Source organism: Aythya marila (genome assembly GCF_965140915.1).
Source record: "Aythya marila genome assembly, chromosome: 2".
Lineage (NCBI taxonomy): Eukaryota > Metazoa > Chordata > Aves > Anseriformes > Anatidae > Aythya > Aythya marila.
The window spans coordinates 41200215-41225333 of NC_139043.1; the positions used below are offsets into that span (position 1 = coordinate 41200215).

The 25119-nt window shown below is 37.9% G+C and overlaps 1 protein-coding gene across 2 annotated transcripts; it reads right to left on the bottom strand.

Moving 5' to 3' along the window:
• Positions 1-514: 514 nt before the first annotated feature.
• NGLY1 (N-glycanase 1) lies at positions 515-24004 on the bottom strand. 2 transcript variants are annotated; one of them, XM_082754745.1, is made up of 13 exons: positions 23867-24004; positions 23585-23699; positions 21229-21471; positions 18547-18703; positions 15166-15388; positions 14797-14918; positions 14349-14494; positions 14056-14166; positions 9417-9437; positions 8918-9082; positions 7353-7541; positions 3923-4100; positions 515-3402 (listed from the first exon to the last, which is right to left on the bottom strand). In XM_082754745.1, exons 1-13 carry the CDS (start codon positions 23992-23994, stop codon positions 3227-3229), a joined length of 1974 nt encoding a protein of 657 aa, XP_082610871.1. In that variant the 5' UTR covers positions 23995-24004; the 3' UTR covers positions 515-3226. The 2 variants fall into 2 exon arrangements, with proteins under 2 accessions (XP_082610871.1, XP_082610872.1); XM_082754746.1 differs by lacking the exon at positions 9417-9437 and having other exon boundaries at positions 518-3402.
• Positions 24005-25119: the final 1115 nt, after the last annotated feature.

Here is a 25119-nt window from a genome sequence, read left to right on the forward strand (position 1 = left end):
TAAGAACAGATATACCTTAACCATTAGACTGCTTTGCAAAAAAGCTGTTTCTTATTCTGAGCATTTTTCTCAATAACCTAAATATAAATGAGCAAATCAGAAAACATCTCTAAAAAGGGTCAATCATAGAAGTTAGTCTATTATGTTTTCCTTCCCCATTAAATCCTATTAAGTCCTGCTATTTTTGTTGGTTTATGGGTGTCATCAATTTTAATTACTATTGCTTTTTGTTTCTGCTGAGTTTGAGAATCTTTAATCTATCCCTTTTGTTTTCTCTTACCAAATAAGTGAAGAAACTAACTTAATTTTGGCACATTTGTCATACACTTGCATTTCTCTATATAATGAAAAGGAAATTAAAATGAATTTAAAATTAAATGGAAATGTGTAGAAAAAGATAGCGCTGCAGAAACTGAAGCAGGCTAACCATAAACTTAGCTAACAGTCTAACTACAAAACTTACCATAAAAAAAAAAAAAAAAAAAAAGCAAAGCACAGGAATAAACATAAAAAGCTAAACAAAGGGAAAAAAAAACAACCCTGTTCTCTTATTGAGACAGGCAATCACACTTATACTCTTACGTTTCACAATATTTACACACCTAGAACACAGCTTGAGGCTGTGTTGACCTTGGCTTGTGACTTTGCTGTTCCTAAGAGCCATATAATAGGATGGGAGGTATCAAAATTCTGCTCCAGTGGCTCCTTGCTACCTGAAATTGGTAACTGCAGAGGAGAATAAACTGTACTGACCTACTGTAGACTTTTTTTTTTTTTAATTTTAAATTGCTGAACTGCTCAAAGAAGCAAACCAGAGGTTTGAAACCATAGTGGGAATTGGAGATTTTAAAAAACATATCTTTAATAAATGCTAAATTTTGACAAATACTATGGCACGCCAATTTCTAAACTTGTAGTGTACTTCGATTTTTAGCTTTAGCAACTAAATGTAAAGAGAAGAGGAGTGTGAATGTAGAGAAGAGGACAGATATCCTGATATCTGCTTGGCACAATCTCTGCTCCCCTTGGTGTTCCTTTGTTTTGGCTTGTTTTGTTTTAAACTGGAAGAACTCTGCAAATGGGTGTTCCCAGCTTCTGGCAGCCATATGTGCTGCCTACCATCTGTTTTCATTCCACTGTGCTATGGAGACAAACATACTTTATATTTAGTGTTCTACATTTCCTGATGTTGCACATAATGCGGTTTAGACATAAAATATAACCCCCATTATGTGAAAAATGCTTTGTGGATAACTGATGAGTAAAGGTGACAGATTATCACGAAGGATCAGATGAGATAATTTTTACTTATATCTTAGCACAAATACATAATTATATACAGATTGTTTGCTTGGTTTCTGTACTCTGTGTTTTCTCTCTATGCTGCCTACAAGGAACTTCCTTCATATGTTTCAAACATTTTTTTTTCTTTTTTCTTTCCCCCATCAGGTTCCTGGGGTGTAGGAAATTACTCCTATGATTTCTTGTGTTGCCACTAGTGGTTGCTGTTCTGCATGCAGCATTCAGATCAAACCAGGATATGAACAAAAAGTTTGGTTTTGAAAGTTGGTTTTGTATTTTGTCTAATTTCTTCCAACATAGTATATAGATTAATCTATAACACTTTTTTTTTGGGTTCCCGCTCAAAATCTCTGAACTAGCATTTAGCTGAAACTAAAGCAGGAGGAGGTTTGAATGGAGACTGGTAAATTTACTTTGCATTTGTCAATTGTAGATCGACATCCTTCCAAACAGTTCCCTGTCACTGAGTTGTTCTGGATTAAGGGAGTGACACTCTCTCTTCCTATTCCCTCCCTCATAAACTGTCAATTTGCATTCTGAGGAAAAGCATACACATCATCCCGTCACTCCTGAGCTGTTGTAATCTACTACTTTAAGACATCTGTAGTATAACTTTGGTGTCTATGATCACTGTGCACTTGCAGTTTTCTAACGAAACCCAACAGTCTAATATTTACTTAATTTGTTGAAAAGTCAGCAAACGCTTATTTCAATGCAAATGATTTCAGACAATCATTTCAAATCAACACAGTAATTGGAAAGGTCAAAAGAAAAAGCAGGGGGAAGAAAAAACAAGCTTTAAAAATCCCTGGCCTTGGGATCATCATCCCTAATATTCACTTATGTTCAAATAAAACTTTAGCCATACTTTGCATTACAGTCCTACGATAGAAAATTTCCTGTATATTCCAGCCATAGCCTTCCTCAAATTCTCTATAGAGACTGTCTAACCTAAACATTCATTCCATACTTTATTCACAGCATTGCTACATCTGGTATCTCCTGGGTGGCAGTTTTATTATTTCCAATGCAAAGAAATTTAAACATTGCATAAAGAAACAGAAAATTGTATACACTTCTGCATCAAGACAATAGCTAAAAAAAATTATTTCAACCTATACACTTCATAAATCTGTAAAAAGGTGCATAAATTTGAATTTATATTGTAAAAGAATATGTATAATGAATAATTTTTTGTATATAAAAAACTGATGCTCTTATTCATTTTCAAATCTAAATTTCATATCACAAGCCATGACAAAATTTTAGGTACATAAGGAATATTTCTTTCAAAATTAGTTTATTTTCCTAGCATAATCATATGTCCAAACATTTCTAGGTATTAAAACAAGTTTAATACTTAGATATATAACAATATTATTTTCAGATAGCTTCAATATTTCTTATTTGAGCTTTTCTGGTTATTACATAAAATCAGATTTTTCTTTTAAAATGTCTAAGGCTTCTATTACTCTTTAAAATATTTTAAAATCATCACAACATGTCTGTTGCAATCAGAAAATGGAATTCAAACTGTTTTTCCAAAACACAGGTTATTAAAAAAATAAAATAAAATAATCAGCAAGCCAACCTCAAAACTTCTAATTAAAATTGCTCTGTGCTCCTACTATCACATTTTGGTTTCTAAAATCTGTTTTCCTTTCTTTAAAGTTTAAGTAAAGGTATTACTTTAATGATTCGATCTCTTAATTTGGGTGTTTTTAAAATGAAGAAGGCTTTCATTGAGATGTTTACCTACTCAACACTTCTGCAGTTTCAAGTTGGCTAAACTGATGGATTGAAACAGGAAATAAGCTGCCAACAGGACAAGCGGGAACTGCCAACCAAGTCTTCATATTGTATCCATGACTTAGTGTCTTCAAGGAATCCAAAGATGATTTATTTCACTATTTATTTCATGCTCTCAGAGGTCAGTAAGTTTTATAATTATCTCCAAGCAATTTTCTCCACATCCTGTTAAGCTTTCTCTGAACAGCTGTGTGTGTTGCCATGCAGTTTCACCATCCCCTCCATTTAGAATTGCTTCCAATGTAACTTCTGTTGCACCACAAAAATCTGAGTAGGAGCAAAGATTTTTATCTATTGGAAGAAAAAGATAAACAATTAAGAAAACCTCTGCTCCAGACAGCATATAATGTTAGAATGCTTATTAAAAAGGGTAACTTTTAATGAATGTTTAAGGATCTGAGTCATAACTACTCACATTAATCTATCAGCAGCAGAAAAAAAATAGTGGCAGATTTTTTTATTATTATTTGTTTATTGTTAATATTCAGAGGACTTAGTCAAGACTGAAGCCACCACATACACAAATATCTATCCTTCCAGGTAAAACACACAGGTATCTTGTATCCTCCATGTTTTTCCTAATCCTTCCGTGTTGCAGGCAGGGTTGTGTACACTACTCAACTCGGGTTTTGTACCAGTTTTTAATACCAATTTTGATTAAACACACAGTATTTTATTGACCTTGCTGAAGACTAAATTAGAAAATTCAATGTGCATTATGTGTAATTATTAATATCTGCCCAGTGCTCTTCCTATATAAACTATTTATTTGCAATTACACTTGTGCTGCATGATATAATTCCACACTTACCTCCTAAGAGAGCAATTTCTGTTGTGGGAGAGTATACTCTCCACTTTATTTTTCCACTTTGAAATGTCTGACTGCTTGTCCTAATTGAAACGTTTTCTATTTTTAGACCAGCTGACTTGCATTCAAATTTCCAGCTGATGGAAGCAGAGGATGACCCCTCTTTTCTGGCTAAATAAACCTAAGTGGAAACAAGACAGACATTATGTCAAAAACCTGTGATGATCAACACATATCTAATTAATTACTGTAATAATGATATTATAACTTAATATAGTGTACTTCCATTCTTTATTAAGCCTCTGAACATTTAAAACTGTTCATAGCACACTTTTGTATACACTCATTCTGAACCCTTAAATCTATTCCACAGTTATGTAATCGTACATGATTCACAGCCCTTCACTAGGGACTTCACTAATCGATTTCAAAATGCTCATTAAAGCTTGACCCATGAAAATATCTACGCTCATTATTCTTAAAAAGCAGACTTCTGGCTTTTATATAAATCCACAGGCCCAAACACTCAATTTCATTTTTGTTGCTCAGTATTGCTGATGAAGAAAACTGTAATGAGTATTTTATTCTTTAGATGTGGCTCCTGGCTGCACACCACTCCTAGAACTTCATGTCTTGGTTAAAGTAAATCATACATGCTGTCCACATACACGTCCTGTACTGGTATTATTTGAGCTGTTAGAGATTTGCATAATTTAATGTGTCCAACATTAAATACATTTTGAATATCACGTGGCTGAAGAGTCAGGCTCATACATCAACATTTACTGAAGGGTTACTACGAATCCTCATAAGATTTTTGCAATATGCAGTACTTTCAACATGAGGCTACTTTCAAATCTGGTTCGTAAAACAAACATTGCAGGTTAAGAGACTCAAACCAGCCACAATCCTTTTGGAATCCATAGTAACGAAACCATTACCAAAATTCTGATATGTCCAGACTTGTGTTTAATGTCATACTGAGTAGATTTAGGCAGCTCTTTAGTTTTTAAAACTGGAAGTAAAAACTCCGAATGAGATGATAATAAAGTACGGTAATATGCTTTACTAAGATCTCACCTTAATATAGAAATATCATTCCCAGACAATAAGTCAGGATTTTCATTTTATTATGCACCAAGGCATAAAAATGTTAATTCTCATGCATAGGAAAGCTGGAAAACCCTAAAGGTGTGAAGTGTTACACCTGAAGATTACCTGTGGAAATGTAACAACATAACCTGCTTTCATGTAAATACAATCTTACTGTTCATGAAAGTGCTCATCTCCACACATGTATTTTAAGTACTTCAACTACTTCTAGCATGAGATTTTCCTTGATCAGAACTCACGGAACCATCATTGCCTGTAAGGGTGCCAAAACTCTCCATTCATTAGTATTTGGATGAGATACATTAAACATAGGCTTTAGGGATAAAAAACAAGTTAGTCTGGTTCATCTTCCATTGTTAATATCCAGACATTTAACCAGAAACCGACAAGTTTCCATTTGTGCTTTTTCGACTCTCCTCTAACTTTCACACTTGGATAGTCTTTTTCCAGTATAATTGGAAAAAAGCATGAATTCGGAAAATAACATCTCAGTCAGATTCTCTTCCACTTCTAGAAGACAAGCTTTTAAAACCCACGGATATCAGATCTTACAATGTTATCATCACCTATTGTGGGCTGCTTGTTTGAGCACTACATGTCAAACTACCTCTAGGTAATCTCGCTACTGCCATGATCATCATACTGACTATGATGATCAATTGATGCATGCCATCTCCGTCATTTTGCAATGACACAGGAAAGACATAAGACACAACAGGCACTTCTTTTCTGTTACTCCTGGGCTAATACCTACAGTTATCTTTTTACACATACTTTCCATTCATCACACACTAAATGGTAAATAAAATATTTTATGGTTGGTAAATTTCTTGGACTGCTGCTGAATCAAACTCCAAATTTGTACCTACTAGAGGTACTTGAGAAGTTTAAAAAAAAAAACAACAGAACAACCACCAACATGCAAACCCCAAGCAACCCTTCCCTCTTCTACCTCCCATAATACAAACAACTCACAAGAAAAATGTAATTTTAGATTCATACAAAACCATTCTACAGGATGCTGTTCCTGTGAAACTAATATTCTAACCCATAAGGCTGAGATATACCTACATCTATAGAGCTCCTATTTTTTCAAGGCCATTCTCTCATCCTTTATCCAGAAATACTGAGGAGCTCTTGAACACAAGGGTAAAGTCTTTCTGTCTGGTCTTATAGACCAGCTCCTCTATTTTATCTGATTAGTAGAGTTGAGCAGAACAGCAGACTTGTAATTGGTTTCACTGCAAAGACTGTTTCTTACAAAAGGAGGATGACTGATCATTGGAGACCTGAAGATATAATGTGCTACCAGATTTTTAGCAGATCTTAGGGAGGCAGAAAACAGATGTCCCTCATTCTGAGTTTTTGTTGCTTTCTTTTCCTATCAATCTACTCTTCTGTAACATCTTTTATATTATTCTCTATTTTTTTCTTCTCTTTTAGGGATAATAACCTCTCTAAGTTATTCTCTGATAGCATTTTGCAAGTCATTTATGTATAGACCCAGAACAGAAAATGTCAGAAGAGAATTATACACTTGCTCCATTTTTCATTACTGGGAAGCAAACCATTGCTTAAGCTGTAAGAATGTTTGGCCAGAGACCTTTCAGGCTGGTAGGATGACAGGGTAACAGAGCAATAACATGCTCTAGTCCCTGATAGGAAGGCTCAGTTCCACAGTTGGGAGCTGTCGCTGGAAAAGCTGTTTGCTGGTAAATGACCCTTTCCCATCCTACAGGCATCAATTCTCTTCTTCCTAGATTTAGAGCATATGATTCTTCTGCTGCTCAGTGTCCTGACAGATGGGAAGGAGTCTGGGCAGGGTATACAATAATCTGGCTAACTGACAGTTTTTTGCCTTCTTGCAGATGGAACCATAATGTTTAGGATGACAATTTCTTCCTTTGGCTGTGCATCACAGAGATATAATACACACTATAAAGCTATTCTCCTAGGCCAAAAAAAAAAAAAAAAAAGGCAAAAAAAACCACCACACTTTTTCAGAGAGAAGGATTGCTTTTCAATAAAACAGCAACGCATCCTAAGTTTGCCCAAAAGCATATTAAGGAACACAGTTTTTAAAATTTGGTGCTCTAGCAGGGATTCTACCTTTCTGAAAGGTGAGCTGAAATTATTCCCAATTTCTTAAATCATCTGACAATCTTCTCTGAAGCTTAACAGTAACATTTACTAACATCAGCTAAATTGTATAGGCACCAAGAGAGGTTTTGATGTCAAACATGGGCAAGAATTTTCTGTTTTACTCACATTATCATACTTTCACGGTAGATTTAACACTTCTAATAAATGTTACCCTTACCATTTTCCAATCTGTTTCAACCTTTCTCCAAATAGACTCTGCCTTCCAAACACCAGCTTCCCAGCCAGTTATTTTTTCATTATTATTGGAAATCCGTATATAACTATCTTCCACTATATTGTAGGTGAGGTGGAAGAGTTTAGATGTCTTCTCTTTTTCAAAGGGAACAAAAATTACTTCTTTTCTCTTCTGAAAAAGGCAAAAAAAAAAAAACCATCAGCACATTCGATCCCCAGTGAATTTCGGTAAAACTACGTTACTTTTAATCAGTGTACCATGATTTCCCAATTCAGTTTTGCTGCCAATTAGGAAAATAAAATTTGAAAATAAAAAACACCTTAATTTTTAAAGAGGTCACAGAACAAAAGCATTTCTGCAAAAAATAAATACATAAATAAACAAACTACTTTCTGACAATAGACTTGCATCTTTTAAAGAGAGGAACAATACTTTGTTGTTTTAATGTTTCACATAATTACTTTCAGAAGCAAACCGTTAACATAAAATAAGTAAATTTAAGGAAAGAGATTAACATGTTAAGAATAAAAATCTTATATGTTGAGTATATTTCTAATTCTTTTATAATCAACAGGTAAATGGTTATTCTGAATGCCAAATGTGAGTCTGTGACTATCACATACAGGTGGCTTCTATATAATAACTTCAGAATCAACTTCAAGAAAAAGGTAAGCCACAAACTTTGTAACTTCACAGTATTACTTTTTTATTATTTATTTTTTAAAGAATTTTCATTGTTCTTATGAGTTTCAGGAAAAAAAAAATCAAATCTTTTAAACTATAGAGAACTGAAATTCTTCGTTTCTGAAACTTAATGTTATGAAACCCATTAATCTCACCTAACCACCTCTATTTAGGATTGATAATCATTCCAGATGACAGGATCACTACAAAATCAATGTCATGAGTGATGGTTTAAGTCACATCTTTACATACCAGCTCAAGCTAAAAACGTCTCAAGTTCTGGGAAACTATCTTATCATAAAAGAATTCAAAATAAAGTCTTGCATTCTGAAATAGTTAAAAACATTGATAAGAAAACCATTTAGCCTTATGTGAACGGAACAAGCTCTTAAATAAGCTCTTAATTGTTCCTGCACTGTTTTATTAACAAAAATAGTTGCTCAAAACCTGCTTCTAGGCTTTAACCAAAAGTACCTAATAATACAAGTACACAATTTAAAAAGTTTTCCCAACAGCTTCCAACTGCCTTAAAACTTCCTAGTTCTGTTGCATCATAAGTAATCAAAAGGAAAAAAAAATATTTTTAAATTAACTTTTAAGTACAAAACACACTTTCACGTGATTCAGTTACTGTCAAACATTTTTTGAATCAACAAACTACAGTAAGTCCTCAAAACTTTTTTGTGTGCCTCTACTGAACTCACAAACTGGCACCTAACACTTTTCCAAGTTCACTGTTTGAACAAACAGTCTTCAGTCTACCTACCACTAACTCATGAAGCACTATTCCTCTTCAGACCATAGCCACACAACCGCTAGAGTTAGCTACCTCTAGGATGGTCACCAGTGGAAAAGTTAAATACCTCTGAACCAGCTTCACCTCTGGCTACTCGCCAAGCCATTGAACCTGATGTCCTTCCACCAAATTCTCCTGGTTTAGGTGGCTTAGGAGAAATGAACTCAACAAGTTCCACGATTGTTCTTTGCAAGAGCTCACTTTTTCTGCTTTCTGCCAAGAATCGTTGTCTCTGAAAAGACGTTTAAGAAAAGAGTTAAAGGGTCAGAAAAAAATCTATTTTTAATTCTGTTCTAGACTGACACCAGCAGGAAAAAAATGAAAAGAGAGTAACATTTAAAGTTTAGAATGGCTGTTAGAAACATTAATTTTATTCCACATGTGCAAATATAAATCAGTCATAACTGTAGTTATTTGACAGTGCTGTTTAGGTGCTTTTTCTGTGAATTTTCATGCAATAACTGTGTGGATTTATTTTAAAATAAGATTTGTGCTATGTTTGTATTTGCTTGGATGGTAAAATACTTCCATAGCATATTTTTTAGTTATTCATATGCATTCTGTACCTTAGCTGTTCTTGATATTATCTGGGGAAAAAGAAAGCAAACGTAATTATTGGGTCAAACTTTTCTTCTCTAAGGCTGAGTGATATGGCTGGCAGCAGTCTTGGTTTTGTGATTAAATCCAAACAAAAGATTCAGTTGGTCCCTGAAAGAATTATTTCACAGTGACTGATTCTATCATAAATAAACTATGACACTCCTATATTTGCAGATATCAGAAAACTGAGGGGGGAAAAAAAGTCATACTTCCAGGTAAATTAAGCAAACCTTAGAGGAGAAGAAAAAAAAAACCATACGATACACTCTTTGGCCACATGAATAAAACTAGGGGTATGTTTTTATATAGAATTAAGAAAAAATCATTAGCAGGCTGTGGTTTAGTCTCTACAATTTTCACATCAAACACAGAAATGAGTGGTAAAGCCTTTCTTTCTTAGCCACGTAGAGTACACCAGTACAGGGATGGAAAGTTAAGTTCAAGACTGGGTATGTACACTGCTTCTTTTTTTCCCATTTCTGTGATCAGACAAGGCATGCACACACAGCCCATTAAGACCTGAAACTTCTGGCCAATAAATATTCCAGTAATCTCAAAAGCAGTCCTGAGCCCAGGAACTTTTGCTACTAGGGATCAGAAAACAGGCATTGGACGGGCCTTTGTTCCAGAAAACAACATAAAACTGGATAAGGGAAAGTAGATACAGAGATATGATGAGAAATAACTTCAGTCGCATGAATTCCAGTTGCCAGTTAGCCATTTTAACAGAATTGTCTAGAGCAGTGACTCCAGCACTTCCCTGTGAAATACCAGGCTTTCCTGAACCTGACACTTGCCTAGGCACCTGGGTATCCATATGCAGCTCTACAGATGCACTCCAGCTCAGAGGGATTTTGATGTTGCTTATCCCAAGTTATTAATTCCACTCTACAATCCTGTTTGAGCCACTTTGAGGGAGGAAATCCCATGGTTAGGGGTTATCACCACTGATGCTGGTGATGCCACACTGAGAACTAGTTGCCCTTGCTTTGCATCTATTGTAACAGTATCTGAAAAAGTTGTCAGAAGAACAGAGAGCTTGTGCACAAAAGGGGTGTTTCCAAAACCAGGCCTTTCATGTAGGAAACAAGAAATTAGGGAGTTCCTCAAATGTAGGGTACAAGTATGTGAATTCTTGTCCCTGCTCCCTCCCCCTCACACCTCCCAACCCACTCTTGCATATAAATGTCAGCAGTAAGCTAAGACGTGTTAACACCTTGACTCTGCAGAGATCAACAGTGAACACGGTGGGAAAACCTGTTACTAAATTTCCTGTAAATGACATTGCTGTCACTAGCATTGCTGCACTGAAACGGATTACAAGAACTCCATTATACACTGTCATGGCTTAAACTTCCTGCTTTTGTTTCTTCCTAAGGCATTATGCTCTACATGCACGCCCAGAATCTTTCTTTGGCGGACAGATGCAAAAGGAAGGAAGGAAGGAAGAGGGGTTGTGAACTACAGCTTTAAAATAATTTCTGCATCACGTGCTGTTTGTTTCTTGAAGAACTGCATGCTTTTGGGAGACTGACTGATAAACTGCAATTTAAGTGGACCCACTGCTGGGTAAGCAACAGATAATCTGAGGATTGAAATTGAATGTTAAACCATTAACATGGATGCTGGTTCATCTCACATCAATCACCCCAAGATGGCTGCAGTTTTATCTCTTATTTATTAGATCTCCTTTTAAGAGCTGACCTGACCGTAGCAATAATCATTCACAATTACAAACAAAATTGATCCAGTTCTGGAGCAAATAAGATCATTTGTTTCCCTACCCCACCATCACTTTCCAATGAAGGCAGTGGAAAGCTCTGAGGTCTCCCTCCTCTTTCTATATATTAGGCAACGTATAATGGACTAGAGCCTGGCAGTGCCCATACAAAGAAGGCAAAGCAGAGTGTTGCAGTAAGATGCAATAGGGTCCTATAGAATGACAGCAGGTGTTAGGTGATCAGCAGGCTGGCTACACACCCATTCAGGAGTGCCTGACCCAAACAAAACGCACAGTAATTCTGAGAAGCAAAACCATGTATTGAATAGATCAAACTAGCTACGCCCCTTTTCCATTTAACAGTGACAGGCATACAACATCCTTTGAATTGGTGTGTTGTCTCTACTTAGCCACTAAATAGAGACACGCAGAGAAATACCAATCAGAGCAGTTGCTCTTTACACAGGAAAACAAAATATTGACCTCATAGAATGTCTTCACTGACAGCGCAGCAAAGGTGATGATGTGTACTGTACGCTGTGCTTCTCCTCAGCTGTAACTGAGAGGAACTGAACTTGAAAGATGCTGTGTTGGAGCTCTGCACCAACAGGTACTGAGCCTACTCCTCCAAGTGAAGAGCCATGCTCTAGTTGATGATGGAAAAAGGGAAAGTTAGATGTCAGCCTCAACCTACATCAATTACCTGCTGAATAGGCTGCAGTGAGGGAAATGCAATGGAGACCTGGAGTAATGGAAACCTGCTCTAAGACATACTGATGTTTCTAGCAGTGAGCTGCCTTAGTCATCTACTGACAGCAGATGCTACTGAATACCCCCTGGAGAGCCTCAACCAGCCATCTTAATGGCCCTGTGATTCCCACTGCATTGTCTCCTTAGTATGAACTTCAGGAAAGGCCCTTGGACTAGGACAAAGGTCAGCAACAAAAACTGTTCTTCAAGCTATCTCCTTGCAACTGGCCTCTAGTCCCTGGAAACCCAATTTCAACTATAACAGACAAAAGAATGGAGACTAAGAGCAGTTACTTACAGACACTAATTAAATTAATCCTGTCAAACATATCCTGAACAGCTACTGGGCAAAAGAAAGCATGGCAGGAGGAGGAGAATGAGTATCACTCAGCTTGGAAAAAGAGAGGGTAATTTATCAATCTCTTTTAAGGGCACCTTATTTTGATAAAGGTGTTCTATTAGATCTATAAGGCAGATTTAATAATACTTAAAAGGAGTAGGGAAAGCTTGCAGGATAGAGAAGAAAGGTCTGGGATTTCCCACATGTAGAGAAGAGCCAGGGGTGTTTGGGAAGCACATGTATAGCTTTCTTCCTTGTACTCAGGTTTTAATGAAAATTTCCTCTAAAACATGACCAGAGCACCTGTTCCTTCTTGTTTGAAAAGTGCTCATGTCAGCTCATGAGCTGCACCTATAAAGAAGGTGGATAGAAGTAAGAATCAGACCAACACGCAGCACCATCTGTTGGAGATGGCAACACATTTTTTTACTGGAGTTCTCCATGCTTCTGTAAGTGAAACAGAGCACAATCTTACAGCAACATCACTGATATAAGCCAGCTCACGAGTCATTTATAGTCTTTCCTCATTCCATCAATATTGCCACAATATTTTTAAATTTTCTTCTTACTAATCCTCTATCAGTAGTACCACCTAATGCTCAGTCTTGAACCAGCACCCCATTTCCAAGGTTTTCTTCAAGTGGTGAAGAGGCTGGTGACTGATTGCTATCTCCAGCAATCTGAGGGGCTGAATTAAAAGCCCCTCAGATCAGTTTTGTAGCAGCAAGGGTTCAACAATCAGAGGACTTCACTAAATTCCTGCAACCCTTCACAAAGTACACCACGTTCCCCAACCTGAATTTCTGATCCTTCACTTCATTTCGTTTTGTTAATTTGTGGCCAGGCTTGTCTGTGCTCTACTCTGCGTGACTGATTTTTTGTTACTGATGAAAGTTTTAAAGCTAGGACTTGAAATCACAAGTCCAGCTCAACTCTTCACAGCATGTGACTATAACCCTCACGCCAGCAGGTCTCTAAAAAGGAATAATGTGTTTATTAAGCCATCAGCTTTACTCTGTTACAGGAACCAATGTTTCTGTGCAAAGAAATTAGCCCTGGAAGGAAGTGAGGGCACAAACTTTAAGGGTGATTCAATGTTCTGTGGGATTCTAGTACACTGAGTCAAGAAAAGTTTATCCTGTACTAAGAAGGGAGGGCAAAAAGTTTAGCAGAGAGATACTAAGTGCCCTTGGGTTCTGTGACTGTATACGTGGCTCTGAGCCAGAGTTCTACTGATGTTATCAACACTTTTTGAAACTCTAGGAAAGAACCTGTGAATCATTCCCCCCCACACACAACTTTCTAGACCCTGTAAAAAAAAAAAAAATAACGGAAAACAGATTAGGCCTACATTTCCTGTTAACTATAAATACTATTGTTTCCAAGTTATAGCATTTTTGAAGGCAACTGTCTTCAGAGACTCCATGTAGTTACAAAGCAGTTGTAGTTTATTACTGTATCTGGTGATGAATAAATGCACTTAAAATCTGTTAGGGGAAAAAAATAAACATACACACAATATGTATCAATACGTATTTTATCCACACAGACACATACATCCCTGAGAATGTAAGACACACATACCTTTCTTTATCTTATTTCAAATAAGTTCAACACTGAAAAACCTAAGTACCTTGTGCAAAATGAGTTCCTTACAATTAGCAACATTTTACTTTCCATAAAGCAGGGACATTTCCATGAGGTTACAAAACACATTCCTTTGTTCAAAGACTTCACATTTGAGGAAAACACTTATGTTTCACTTAAAGAAACCTATTTAAGAAAAGCTACATACCTTTCTATTGAATGTGTTAATTGTTTCACGTAGTGTAGCTTCACTAAGCGCTGTCCTTCTAGCGAGTACTTCTTTATGCTTACAGCTGTATCTCCAGGTGACATCAACAACCTCAAGCACAAATTGAAGAAGAAAATAAAGCAAACAAGATTCCCATATGTCTGGCTTTAAAATAAAGAGGCTAGCTAGTAGAAGTATGTTTTTCCCTAATAATTCTGGAAATGACATTACTTCACACACTTGCCTCAGGGTACACTTTTTTTTTTTTTTTTTTAAAGCATCACTATTCCTACCTCATCTTTGGAAAATGCGATTACATAGGAGAGCTTCTTTCCCCACCCAGTTTCATAGAGAAGAGGTTTATCACAGGCATTTTCACAGGGATCACAGTGAAGCCACCTTTTCTGAGATGAAGAATATACTTCAGTCCATACATGATCTACATAAGAAAGGTAGAAAGTAAACAATGAATAATAGGGATAGATTCTCTCTACTAATAACACAATACTATCATAGGATCACGTTCCCTTTGATTCGACAAAAGATTTTCACTGAAATCAGGCATCTAACCTTAGTTGCAGAACTGTATTTCATCTCTCACGCATGTCATGAAACAGAATTTATATTTTGTTAGCTGGACTGAATAACTTTACATGGTGCCTACGGGCTAATATAACCTTAGAACCATAAAATAACCTCGTTTTGAATTATTTGTATTAATACATTCTGTAATACTGTTACCTGTATAGTCCCAGACATATCTGGCTTCAAACCCTACAGCTCTGCAGCACAGTGTAAAACAGTTAGCCCACTCGCCACAGCGTCCACATCTGGTTTCCAGAAGTTTCTCAGGATTACCGTACCTAGAGGAGAAAAAAAAAAAACAACAGAATAATTGAAAACAAATTTCACCTTTCAAAATTTTTTACATCATGATTGCCTATCTATTTCATCTTAAAGATACATTGCTGTTTCACCAACCATCCTATAATGTTGCTTAAAAAGGCCTCTCTAATCTTTCATGTAACAACACTTGTTCACAAAACGCACAAATGTATAGCTGTTTTGTGAAAGACAAGAAAAAAACAAAGCAAATCTTTGTATGCTCACCTTGGGAATCTATTACTGAACCGACACTGGTTACAGTAATGATTTTCCACTCGACCAGCGTTCCACCTTAGATCATCATCAGTCGGTGTCAGCTTGTCACTTTTCTGTTCTGTTTGCCCACCACACCTGCTGCAAGGAAGACTATTTACCCAATGAAAAAAGTCATTCTTAAACCAGTTCAAGAGCTCCAACAGCAAGAAGTCGTCTTCATTCACATGTGCACCTGTAAAATTTACACAACACGGTTTGATCAAAGAGCAAAACAATAATTTAGCTAACTTTCCAGTATCTACCTAGATCACTGTCTCCTGGTGCCTTATTATATTTTAGAGATCTCATAAAATGAAGGTTCATGCATTGCTTAAAAACACCAGAAAGAAAAATCTAAGTTCTGAAGACTAAGTAACGGCAAACTATATTTAAAAAAACAAACAAACAAAAAAAATGCACTACTGAACACTACAGCTCGAGTAAGAATTAGGAAATTCTCAGAAAAACAAGTTAGATATACAGTGAAGCCCGGTGAACTTCCCTCATTCCCCTCATATTCTTCTAGGACTATGAAATAGATAGTATACAAACTATTTTTTTGCTCCTAAACATTCTTCTCCTGTTCTTTGGTATTACACTAGGAGTAACTAGGAGCTATGTAAACAAAGACGAGTTTGCTTATGACTTCAGCAAATATTAGCTTTGTCAGCTTACTCAAGGTGACACAGGAAGTCACTATTTTTCTACTCCGATTCTGCCACATTAATACACACTAAACTTCTGACCTTTTGTCCTACGTTCACAACAAGTATGTTCCCATGTATACATGTTGTACTGTTGCTATTCCACCATTTAGAAATAACCTCACTTCACCTAACAAATTATTAAATCCACTCTTCTAAAAGAGATCCATCCCTTCTAACTCCTTATAGGCTTTATATGTATGTTCTGCTCCAATGCCCACAGGGATTCTCCTCCTCAGATTCATAAACAATAAAGTAAGTCTTCTTATTAACTCCACCATCTAGGCCACACTGCAATCATCAGTATCTAATACCTGGTTATTATGTGACTGTAGTTTGCTTATAGTCACGATGCAGACAGGTCTGACTTATGAAAATATGAATATATATATATATAAAAAAAAAAAAAAAAAAAAACTATGAATGATGTTTAAGAGGAAGTTTGAGCAAATCTGTGCACTAGCTTCTTCTTCAGGATGGTGAGGAAGGAATAGATGAAGATGTATATTTAATTCATCTAGAGATGAATTTTAGAGGAAGGTGTGAATTCTTTGCCTGGTATGGAAGACCAGGGGCCCCTATTAAACACACATTACCAAGAACATGAAGAGCATTAGAGAAGATAACCTGTTAATCAAAGCAAGAAAACCTGAGACTTCAGACTGACTTATAATTACACAACAATGGAAATTTTAATGCACTGTATGTGCAGAACATCTGTGCTGAAACATTCTGACAAAGTGTTATTGCTTACAAAATGAACATGCTCATGCATTCAAACTTCCTGACAAGAACAGAATGAGAAGATTCTGAACACTGGCTATGGTCTTTTTTTGGACAACACATAAACCAGAGTCTGTCTATGAAAACGTAACTGGTATCATATGAATGTTCTTCTTTTGGTTTGTAAAATAGGCCCTGCAAGCAAACATCGCATGGAAAGAATGACAAACGTGATCTATTTGAACAGAAAACAGCTGGCTGTAACATGCAGCTATTTTCAACTGCAAAAGCCATCTTTCTAATGGAAAGTGGTAAAGGAAAACAGTCAAAATTGTGTTTCTGCTCAAGCAATCTTCCTAACAGTCTCCTATGATGCCTGGTAGGGAAAGTCCTAAGAATAAGTGTCACTTACCATCAAACAGTTGTTCCTACAGGTGACAGCCTTAATATAGTAACAAACCAAAGACACTGAAAGGGCTAATTAGCCGTGTATCTCCTAGATAGTCCATTTCCAAAGGAACATTTCTATAAGGCTCTAAAAAAAATGCTTTCAAACTGTCACAACCCAGTGATTTTCTCCTCTGCATCTAGATTAAGCCCTGGAAGCCATTTTGAATTGATCAGCTCAACGGCTTGGGAAGAAGCATCTGTACACATCACCCTCCTTCCTTCCTTGCTTTGGCACTAGGGTGCACAAGAAAATAGAAGCAGGGTCTAAGACATACATTTGTCCTTTTTATTTATTTATTTTGTAAAGAATTTAAATCATTTTTTATTTCTTACTGCTAAGTCTTTTTACCATTGCATCGCACTAGATTGTGCTGGATAAGAATGCTTTATGCTTGCTTACGTGGTGTACTACTTCCTATTGTAGCTTTATAAAAAAAATGAAAAATTACTATGAAATTCATTCTCAAAAGTTCACTTCTGCCGAAGGTGCAATTACAGGTTCGCATGGCTGTATGAAACATCTCAGTCATTTAGAAAAATGATAAGAGCAGCTTATTTCTGGTTTGTAATCAACAGCATCCCCATCAAGCAAGCTGAATTGTTCCAAAATCTGTCAAAGATTAAAAAAAAAAAAAATCCTTTTTCTTGTGAATCTAAATATGGTTTTGGAATCCTATTTAAAAATATATACATAATTGTATAATTTCACTATATTGATGAAATATTTCTAACTAAGAGTTTTAGATTAACACATTTTCGACGGACAAAGTCTTAGTGCATTCTGAAGAAACTTGCATTTATTAGAAAAAACATATTTGTAGCATCAGTGCCTAAGATTTATGCTCATGCTTCAATTCTTGCTCCAAGAGGGCTGCATTTGAACAATATTATTCATTTAAGCATTTGCAAGAATGATGATTCTTTGTATGAAGTTGCGCTTTGGAAAGGCCATATGCAAAAATCTCTCCAATAACATTATTAACAAACATGGCATTTTGCATTTTTTTCCTGAATTTGGAATTGTAGTACAGACAGGAAAACTAAACTCTGACAATTTCAAAACAATGACGATAAAGAAAAAACAAGTTCCCTTCCCTCTTGTAGTTAGTTCACTCTAGATGTAAGGATTATAACAGTAAATGCTCACTCAATTTGTCTCCTTAGCACTGTTTGCTGCTAATTTGGAAATAAAGAATTCAGAATTTGTACATGAAAGCAAGTAATGGATGGATGGATAGGCACAAATGAAATAGAAAAATGAAATGCTTTTAGATAGAGAAAAAAGAAAGAAGTGAAAAATAGTAATGAAGTGAAAGTCAGTAATGATTTTCAAGTTTTCAGTGAAGATGGCTTTTCTAACTTAGAAACAGCATCTGGAATTTGCAGACATCTGACCAAATCCATACCCCTGAAGCACCCAAATGTTTGAAAGAATATTTCTGGTTTCATACACATTGCAACTTGGTGACATTACCTTTGTCCAGTCTTGTAGCTTGTGCTAACTTTTTCTGAGCCTTCCCTTTCAATTGCTGGAGGGGAATTGAAGCTAGTGCTTTCTGCTGAAGAGAAGGATCCTCATACACTAACACATGCTCAAAGTTGCTTTGAAGTGCTTTCAAGATACTTGCAGCCTGCAAAAGGATTTTCAGTCATAAAATGGCTTATGAACTTCTATCTCAAACCAAAAGAACCAAGCTCCACTATTTTAGCTCACAGTCACAATTCCACGCTCACAAGTTACATTATTTACTTTTTAACAGCATAAATTTATAAAGATATCAAAAATTGCAACAAACACCACCACCCAAGCCATAAAGCCAACTTGTCATCTCTGAGCACTCTGATTAGTATCCTTCATAAAAAGTGTATTGATTCAAGGAGAGGAGCAATTTTAAAAGACACCTCTGCTAACAAAGTTTTTGACTTTTTTTTTTTTTTTAACCCAATTCTTTTTTCTCCTTCTGGACACCTTCTACCTGAAATCTACAAAATAATCTGTTATTCATTCAATTTCCTGGACACTACTACACCACGTGAACCAGTTCACGTTACTCTATTATTCATGAACACTGCTCGTCTATTTTTACTTCCTCTCAGATCAACTCTGATCCAGTTTTGAACATAGAACCCCATGACCATATTTCACTAGAAACCAAAACACATGAACTGGGCTTCTTCACTCTGTTATCTTAAGTGTCACTTAGTGGCGTGTGCCTGGGTGTATCTTCGAGTGCAACATATCTAAAAAGTTAGCTAGCTAAGTTACTAAGTAGTTAACAAGATACTTAATTCCCTTCAAAAGGGGATAACACAGAAAACTAAATGAGATGTTAAAAATTAAGAATCTGACATACACAGGGAGGAGCCTGTGATACTGCTGAATCTCCTTTTCTCTAGCAATAGAACATGCTTCAGTCTTCAGCCTGGCTAACTAACATCTCTCTCCTCCTCTTAATCACCATATGATCCAGGAAGAGATCACAATCCATCCACTACAGTAGTAACTAGCCAGAGTTTTCCTTGCTCCTGAAGTCAAGAATGTCTCACGGTAACAAATGCAGAAGAGCCAAAGACAAAGGAAAATAACAATGGGTTAGACCCCTAGAACAGTGCTATTTAGGAATATTCCTGTGCTGGATCTGTTCTCCTGTTTGCACCTGTGATTCATGAGAGTCTTGGTAAGCAACACACTTGCAAGAAATAAAACTGCTCACACTATAAAAACCATTCTAAATCCCTCTGACATCTGACAGCGGTGCATACAGAAATAATACAGGTGCTTACTGAGAAACAAACACCTATTCCTGTGCAAACAAGGTGGCCAAGTCATAGCCAGAAGGTACTTTATGGACTTCTTTCTAATCAACACAGACTATATAGACTGAATTTAACAGGTTCAGAGAGCTGTTAGTGTAACTCCCTGAAGAGATCAACAGAAATACAGAGTTCTAATAGAGCTGCTTTTAACTAGTTTGGCCTCGTCACCCACCCATGTTGAATCTCAAGAAGCCTAGAGAAACATACAGACCAGTACTTCAGCAAGTGAAGTTTCACAGTCACTTCCAACCACCACCACAGAAGTGGCTGAAACAGTAAAATGCAGTAAGCAGATAAGCCAATACTAAAATAAACCCAGGCATTGCATCTATACACTTGAACCCATACTGTGCCATTTTTCTGCCTTGAATAGATATTGAAAAGAAACAGCACGACAGTTCAACATCCAACAATATATTGCTCATATCATTTAAAAAGAGACAAAGTCTGCTGAAGGATGTATAGGAAGCAAGCTTTTGGAAGGATCCATCTTGCACCAACTTATTTAAAACCAAACCCACAATGGTTGTAAAGGAGAAAATTCTTTAGGGTTAAGCCAAAGAATCCTTCAATCTTATATCCAACAGTACAACGGCTTCATTTTCCAGAGTAATATGAGGTCTTAAGACTCTTCTCCCATCAGGCCAAGTAACATCAGCTGAAATGAGGACTCTGCCCCTCTCTTTCTCTTGGCCAGGAACTTCCTCTCAAACTCTTGCACAAGGGAAACAGCTTAACTGTATACTTGTATTTGCCTGGCCTAATTATTGTCTCTCAAAACAGTTGTGCATGAATAAAGAAAGCCCTCACAGGCCATGCATACAGGTCATGACACATGAATTGAGACATCAACAATTATAAACATATTAGTCTTGATCTCCAGTTCCTTTGTTGGTTATCAGACAACTACCAAACACAGCATACAACCTTGTCTTAGCTTCCTTCCCCCTGCCTCTGTGCTCTCCCACATTACTCCCTTCCAATACAAAATGTGTTCATTTTGCTTTTTTTGTCACACCCTGCTCAATAAGATGCATATCTGTGGACATCTTCAACAAAATCTCTTGCTAATATTCTATTTATATCACATTTCAAGTTGAAGTTGGATAGAGACTGAAGAAAACATTCAAAAACAACAAAATGCCACTATTCCAGTCCTCTGCTCAGTGCAGAGTTAGCTATGAGGTCAGACCAAATTGCTCAGGGCTTTATCCAGTCAGATCTTGAAAACTTCCAAGTTTGGAGACTACACAACCTGAGCAATCCGTTCCAACAGCTGACTTCTTCAATCATTATATTCAGAATTTGTGTTCATAGAAAGCTTTTAGGCAGTAATTACCATTTCAAGAGATTGCACAAGTGATGTTTCCAGCTGCTGCTGGGCAGGGGCACGAACAGGGTCAGCAGGTCTTGAAGGCTGATGTGCAGCTGCCTGAGTGCTGGCTACAGCTTCAGAGGATCCTGGTCTGTGGATCTGATTCGACTCATTCAGTCTGCTACTCCTCTCTCCAGCAATCAGATCTCTGATTTTACGTAGCTGCTCAATCGATGCTTCCTTAGGGAATATCAGGTGAGTTTCTCCCTGAAGTTTAGGAAAGTTAATTCAGCAATTAACGTAGGTCTAAGCTAGTTGCTGGTTTATATTTGCTCTTGCTAACAGCTGTATCAGTAACTGGAAGTTAGCCTAAGGTTTGGCAGGATTTGGTGTTCAGATTAGGTTCCTTACATGAAAAACTTGTAGGTCCCCCACAGCTGAAGCTATTAGATAAGTACCTACAGTCAGTCTAGAGAAAAGCTCTCATAACATACTTTTGTGAGCAACTTATTTTGCAGAGTCACACATGAACAATGCAATTATTGTTTAGCAGAGCAAGCAGCAGCAACAGAAATGAAAAACAAATGCAGTTCTTACAGGACAGCAGTGAAACACTAGGCAACACAGTAGGATAGCCAATGTTTGGAGAAGCCCCTAGAACAGCATCCATTGTAATTATCTTCTACACTGGCATCTTTTAGTTTTTGTAATTTTTTCAGATGAGAAGCGTTCTTCTTATTTAGATCTGTACCCAGCTTGATTTTTGGGCTCCTATCTTTGATTGCAGCATGATTACTGGTGACAATCCAGTAACAGCAGATCAGTAATTAGGACAGAATCAGCTGCAATGCACTTAACATGAAGAAATACATTACTAAAAACATGAATACCCTGAAACGTTCATAGTTTAAAAGTTTCATTTTTCAGTGCTTCTATTCATCAAACCAAGTAATGTGTTTATCTGCACCACTACCTTAGGTCACCTGCCATTGCAGATGAAGTACTTGACTAATTCTTACAATTACAAGATCGAACGAAATATACCAATTTAGAAGAGTCCTCTTTTTTAAATGAGTAATTTAGCTTGCTAGGCAGACAAAATAATCAGTCGAAGAGAAGTTTGTGAACTTCAGCCTCAATTGGCATGATAACCAGAAGCCTGAACCGAGATGCTCTTAATGATCGGACAGAAGTGGGAGAAGCACTTTATGACACATTTAAAACGCCTATGTTATTGTTGCTTGAGTGCTTCACTAGCTCCATGGACTACCTCTTGGCTAAAACACATCATTAAAAGCCATCTCCTGAACGCCAGCAGAGAAATAAATCCACAGACCCATTTCTCTTCTCTGCAGTCACCATCTCCTTCAGCATACATTTATTTATTTATTAACTTTAAGACAAATAGTTGACTTCACCAGAACAAAAGGCAGAGGTCTCACAACAGCCAAACCTAAACAACATCAGTTTCATGCCATGGTTATGTATGCATGCAGACAAATCAAAGCAAAGCTAGAGCAGTATCTTTGCACCATTAAGCGAGAGCTGTTTTTTCACCCCTGCACTCCTGTAACTACAAAGGTCGCTTCTAGCTCAACAAGCTTTGGAGTTAAAATATACTGTGACAGGGACTATTTTAGCATGTGAAGCAATCTTTGAAATACATTTTTTATGAAGCAACAGAATCAAGATTCACTTGAGCCTATTTTAGGATGTAGTTTCATAACTACTTGAGCTCTAACTGTGTAAGTCCCACCCTGCCACTACTTCAATAGTCTGTTGCCCTCCACTGCTGTCATGACAACGCTAGTACTTGTGTGGATGCACTGTGAATTGGCTAAAAATTTATTTCCTTAAAATAACAAAAGAAGAACTTTCGTTCTCACTGTTAGATAAGCCCTGCTGGTGGTGGGAACAAGCAGCAGAAAAGCAGGATTGTTTTTTTTCATCCTGATGACAGTTTCGGTAAGTTTATAATATGGAAACTACAGCCTGAGGGTGCAGCTTGTTGTCCATGTAATAGTGGGTTGTAACTAGAATAGAGGGTTTTCCCTTCAATTCCCACCATGTGTATATATATATATATATATATATATATATATATGACAATTAAGTGAACTAATAGGGTACCTGAGCATCAGAAAACCAATCTTACGCAGATTAGCTTAGTTCTCACTCCATCAGGATTTCTGAAGTAGCCTCACCGAAGTTTTCTGTTGGTTAACCACTGGTCTTTGCGAACAAGGCTTGAAATTAAACTAAGAAAATAGCAATTGGCTTAAAAACTAGTGCCTTGCAACTGAGCGAGAAGAAGGTATACCATTTTGAGTTTTAGCACGTAAACCAATTAAAACATTAGAAGCGACTGGATTATCCTCACCTCTTGGAATCCCATTTCAAACAAACATTCAACTGCTCCTCTGACAGGCAACAGCCTCGTGGAAAACGCTGGATTTCCAATCCGAATTAGCCTGTATTTCTCTTCGGCAGGATTCCTGAAGAAAGTGAAATCTTCAATTACCTCTGCACACTAAGTAAGCGCTAAGCAGCTGAGTAACTGCACCACACAGCACACCCACAGCCCACCCGTACATAAACAACCCCCAGCCCAGCCTCTTTTTGGCCGTTTCGCCCCCAACCCAGCCGTGCCCCCCCCCCTCACCGCAGGATGTTGTCCGCGTAGGCCAGCAGCAGCCGCGAGGCCTCCAGGAAGGTGTCGCGGCCGTTCTGGCACAGCTCGCTCACGGCGGCCGAGCCCGCCGAGGAAGCGCGGCCCACCGCGGCCGCCATCGCTCCCTCCCCACCGCCCCCCCCCTTGGAGGCAGCGCGCATGCGCAGCGGGGCGGTGAGGCCGCTGCCCTCAGGCCCTGCCCAGCGCCCCGCTGGTGGTGGTGGTGGCCTTAAAGGCGCCGCGCGGCCCGGGGGGGGGGGAGGGGCACCGCAGTGTGTGCCCGTGTGGAAACCGAGCAGACTCCTGATTCTTCAGCAATATGACAGAAATATTTATTTTTTTCTTCATTAAATTGCACGTTCTCCTTCCATTCTTTTTGTCTTATTTATTTATTTATTTATTTATTTTTCCTGCAGCAGGTTCCTCAGGTCTGTGTTGACGTGGCTTGGGCACGCACGTTGTGCTCTGCCACGGCAGTTCCTCCGCTTTCATGTATTTGATGTACGGCACCACGTTTTTTTTTCATACGTAAAAACTTATTTTTTCCTACGTTTCCTGTCAGGCACAGCTGGAGCTTGGTCTCAGCCCAGATCATGCCCTGCTATTCCAGCATCCAGAAGGAGCAACTAAAGGCTTTATTTTTGCATGCATTGGTGCTGTTGGCCTATTTGTACGTGTTTTCAAGAGACTCCTATACAGCCAGTTACCAACTTGCCTTGGTTTACCTCTTACTGCCCTTTTTCACACCATTTCAGCATCTGTGTGGAGAAACAAACTTTCTTCCAGCTGGGGCTGGGGGGCTTGGTGAAGGGCAGGGATCTGAGAGGCGCACACAGCAGGGGTGGACACAGAGAGCGCCTGGGGAACGAAGTGCAGGTCAGAAACCTGCACTAAGCTGGAGTGTATGAAGTGCAGAAGCATTCAGGTTGGAAAAACCATCCAAAATCTTCTGGTCCAACCACCCCATTACCACCAATGTCACCACTAACCCATGTCCCCAAGCACCACGTCCAACCTCTCCTTGAGCACCCCCAGGGACGGTGACTCCACCACCTCCCTGGGCAACCCGTCCCAGTGCCTGGCTGCTCTCTCTGAGCAGAAATGTCTCCTCATTTCCAGCCTGAACCTCCCCTGGCGCAACTTGAGGCCATTCCCTCTAGTCCTATTGCTGGTTATCTGTGAGAAGAGGCCGACCCCCAGCTCCCACAGCTTCCTTTCAGGTAGCTGCAGAGAGCAATGAGGTC

What these genes read in the sequence shown, in the direction of transcription:
- NGLY1 (XM_082754745.1), bottom strand. Translation starts at nt 23,994, where the DNA reads ATGGCGGCCGCGGTGGGCCGCGCTTCCTCGGCGGGCTCGGCCGCCGTG. An exon ending in AGCTACAAGACTGGACAAAG is followed by an intron (nt 15,389 to 18,546) that starts GTAATGTCACCA and finishes TAAATTTTACAG; the next exon opens with GTGCACATGTGAATGAAGAC. An exon ending in AGAAATTGCTCTCTTAGGAG is followed by an intron (nt 3,403 to 3,922) that starts GTAAGTGTGGAA and finishes TTCTTCCAATAG; the next exon opens with ATAAAAATCTTTGCTCCTAC.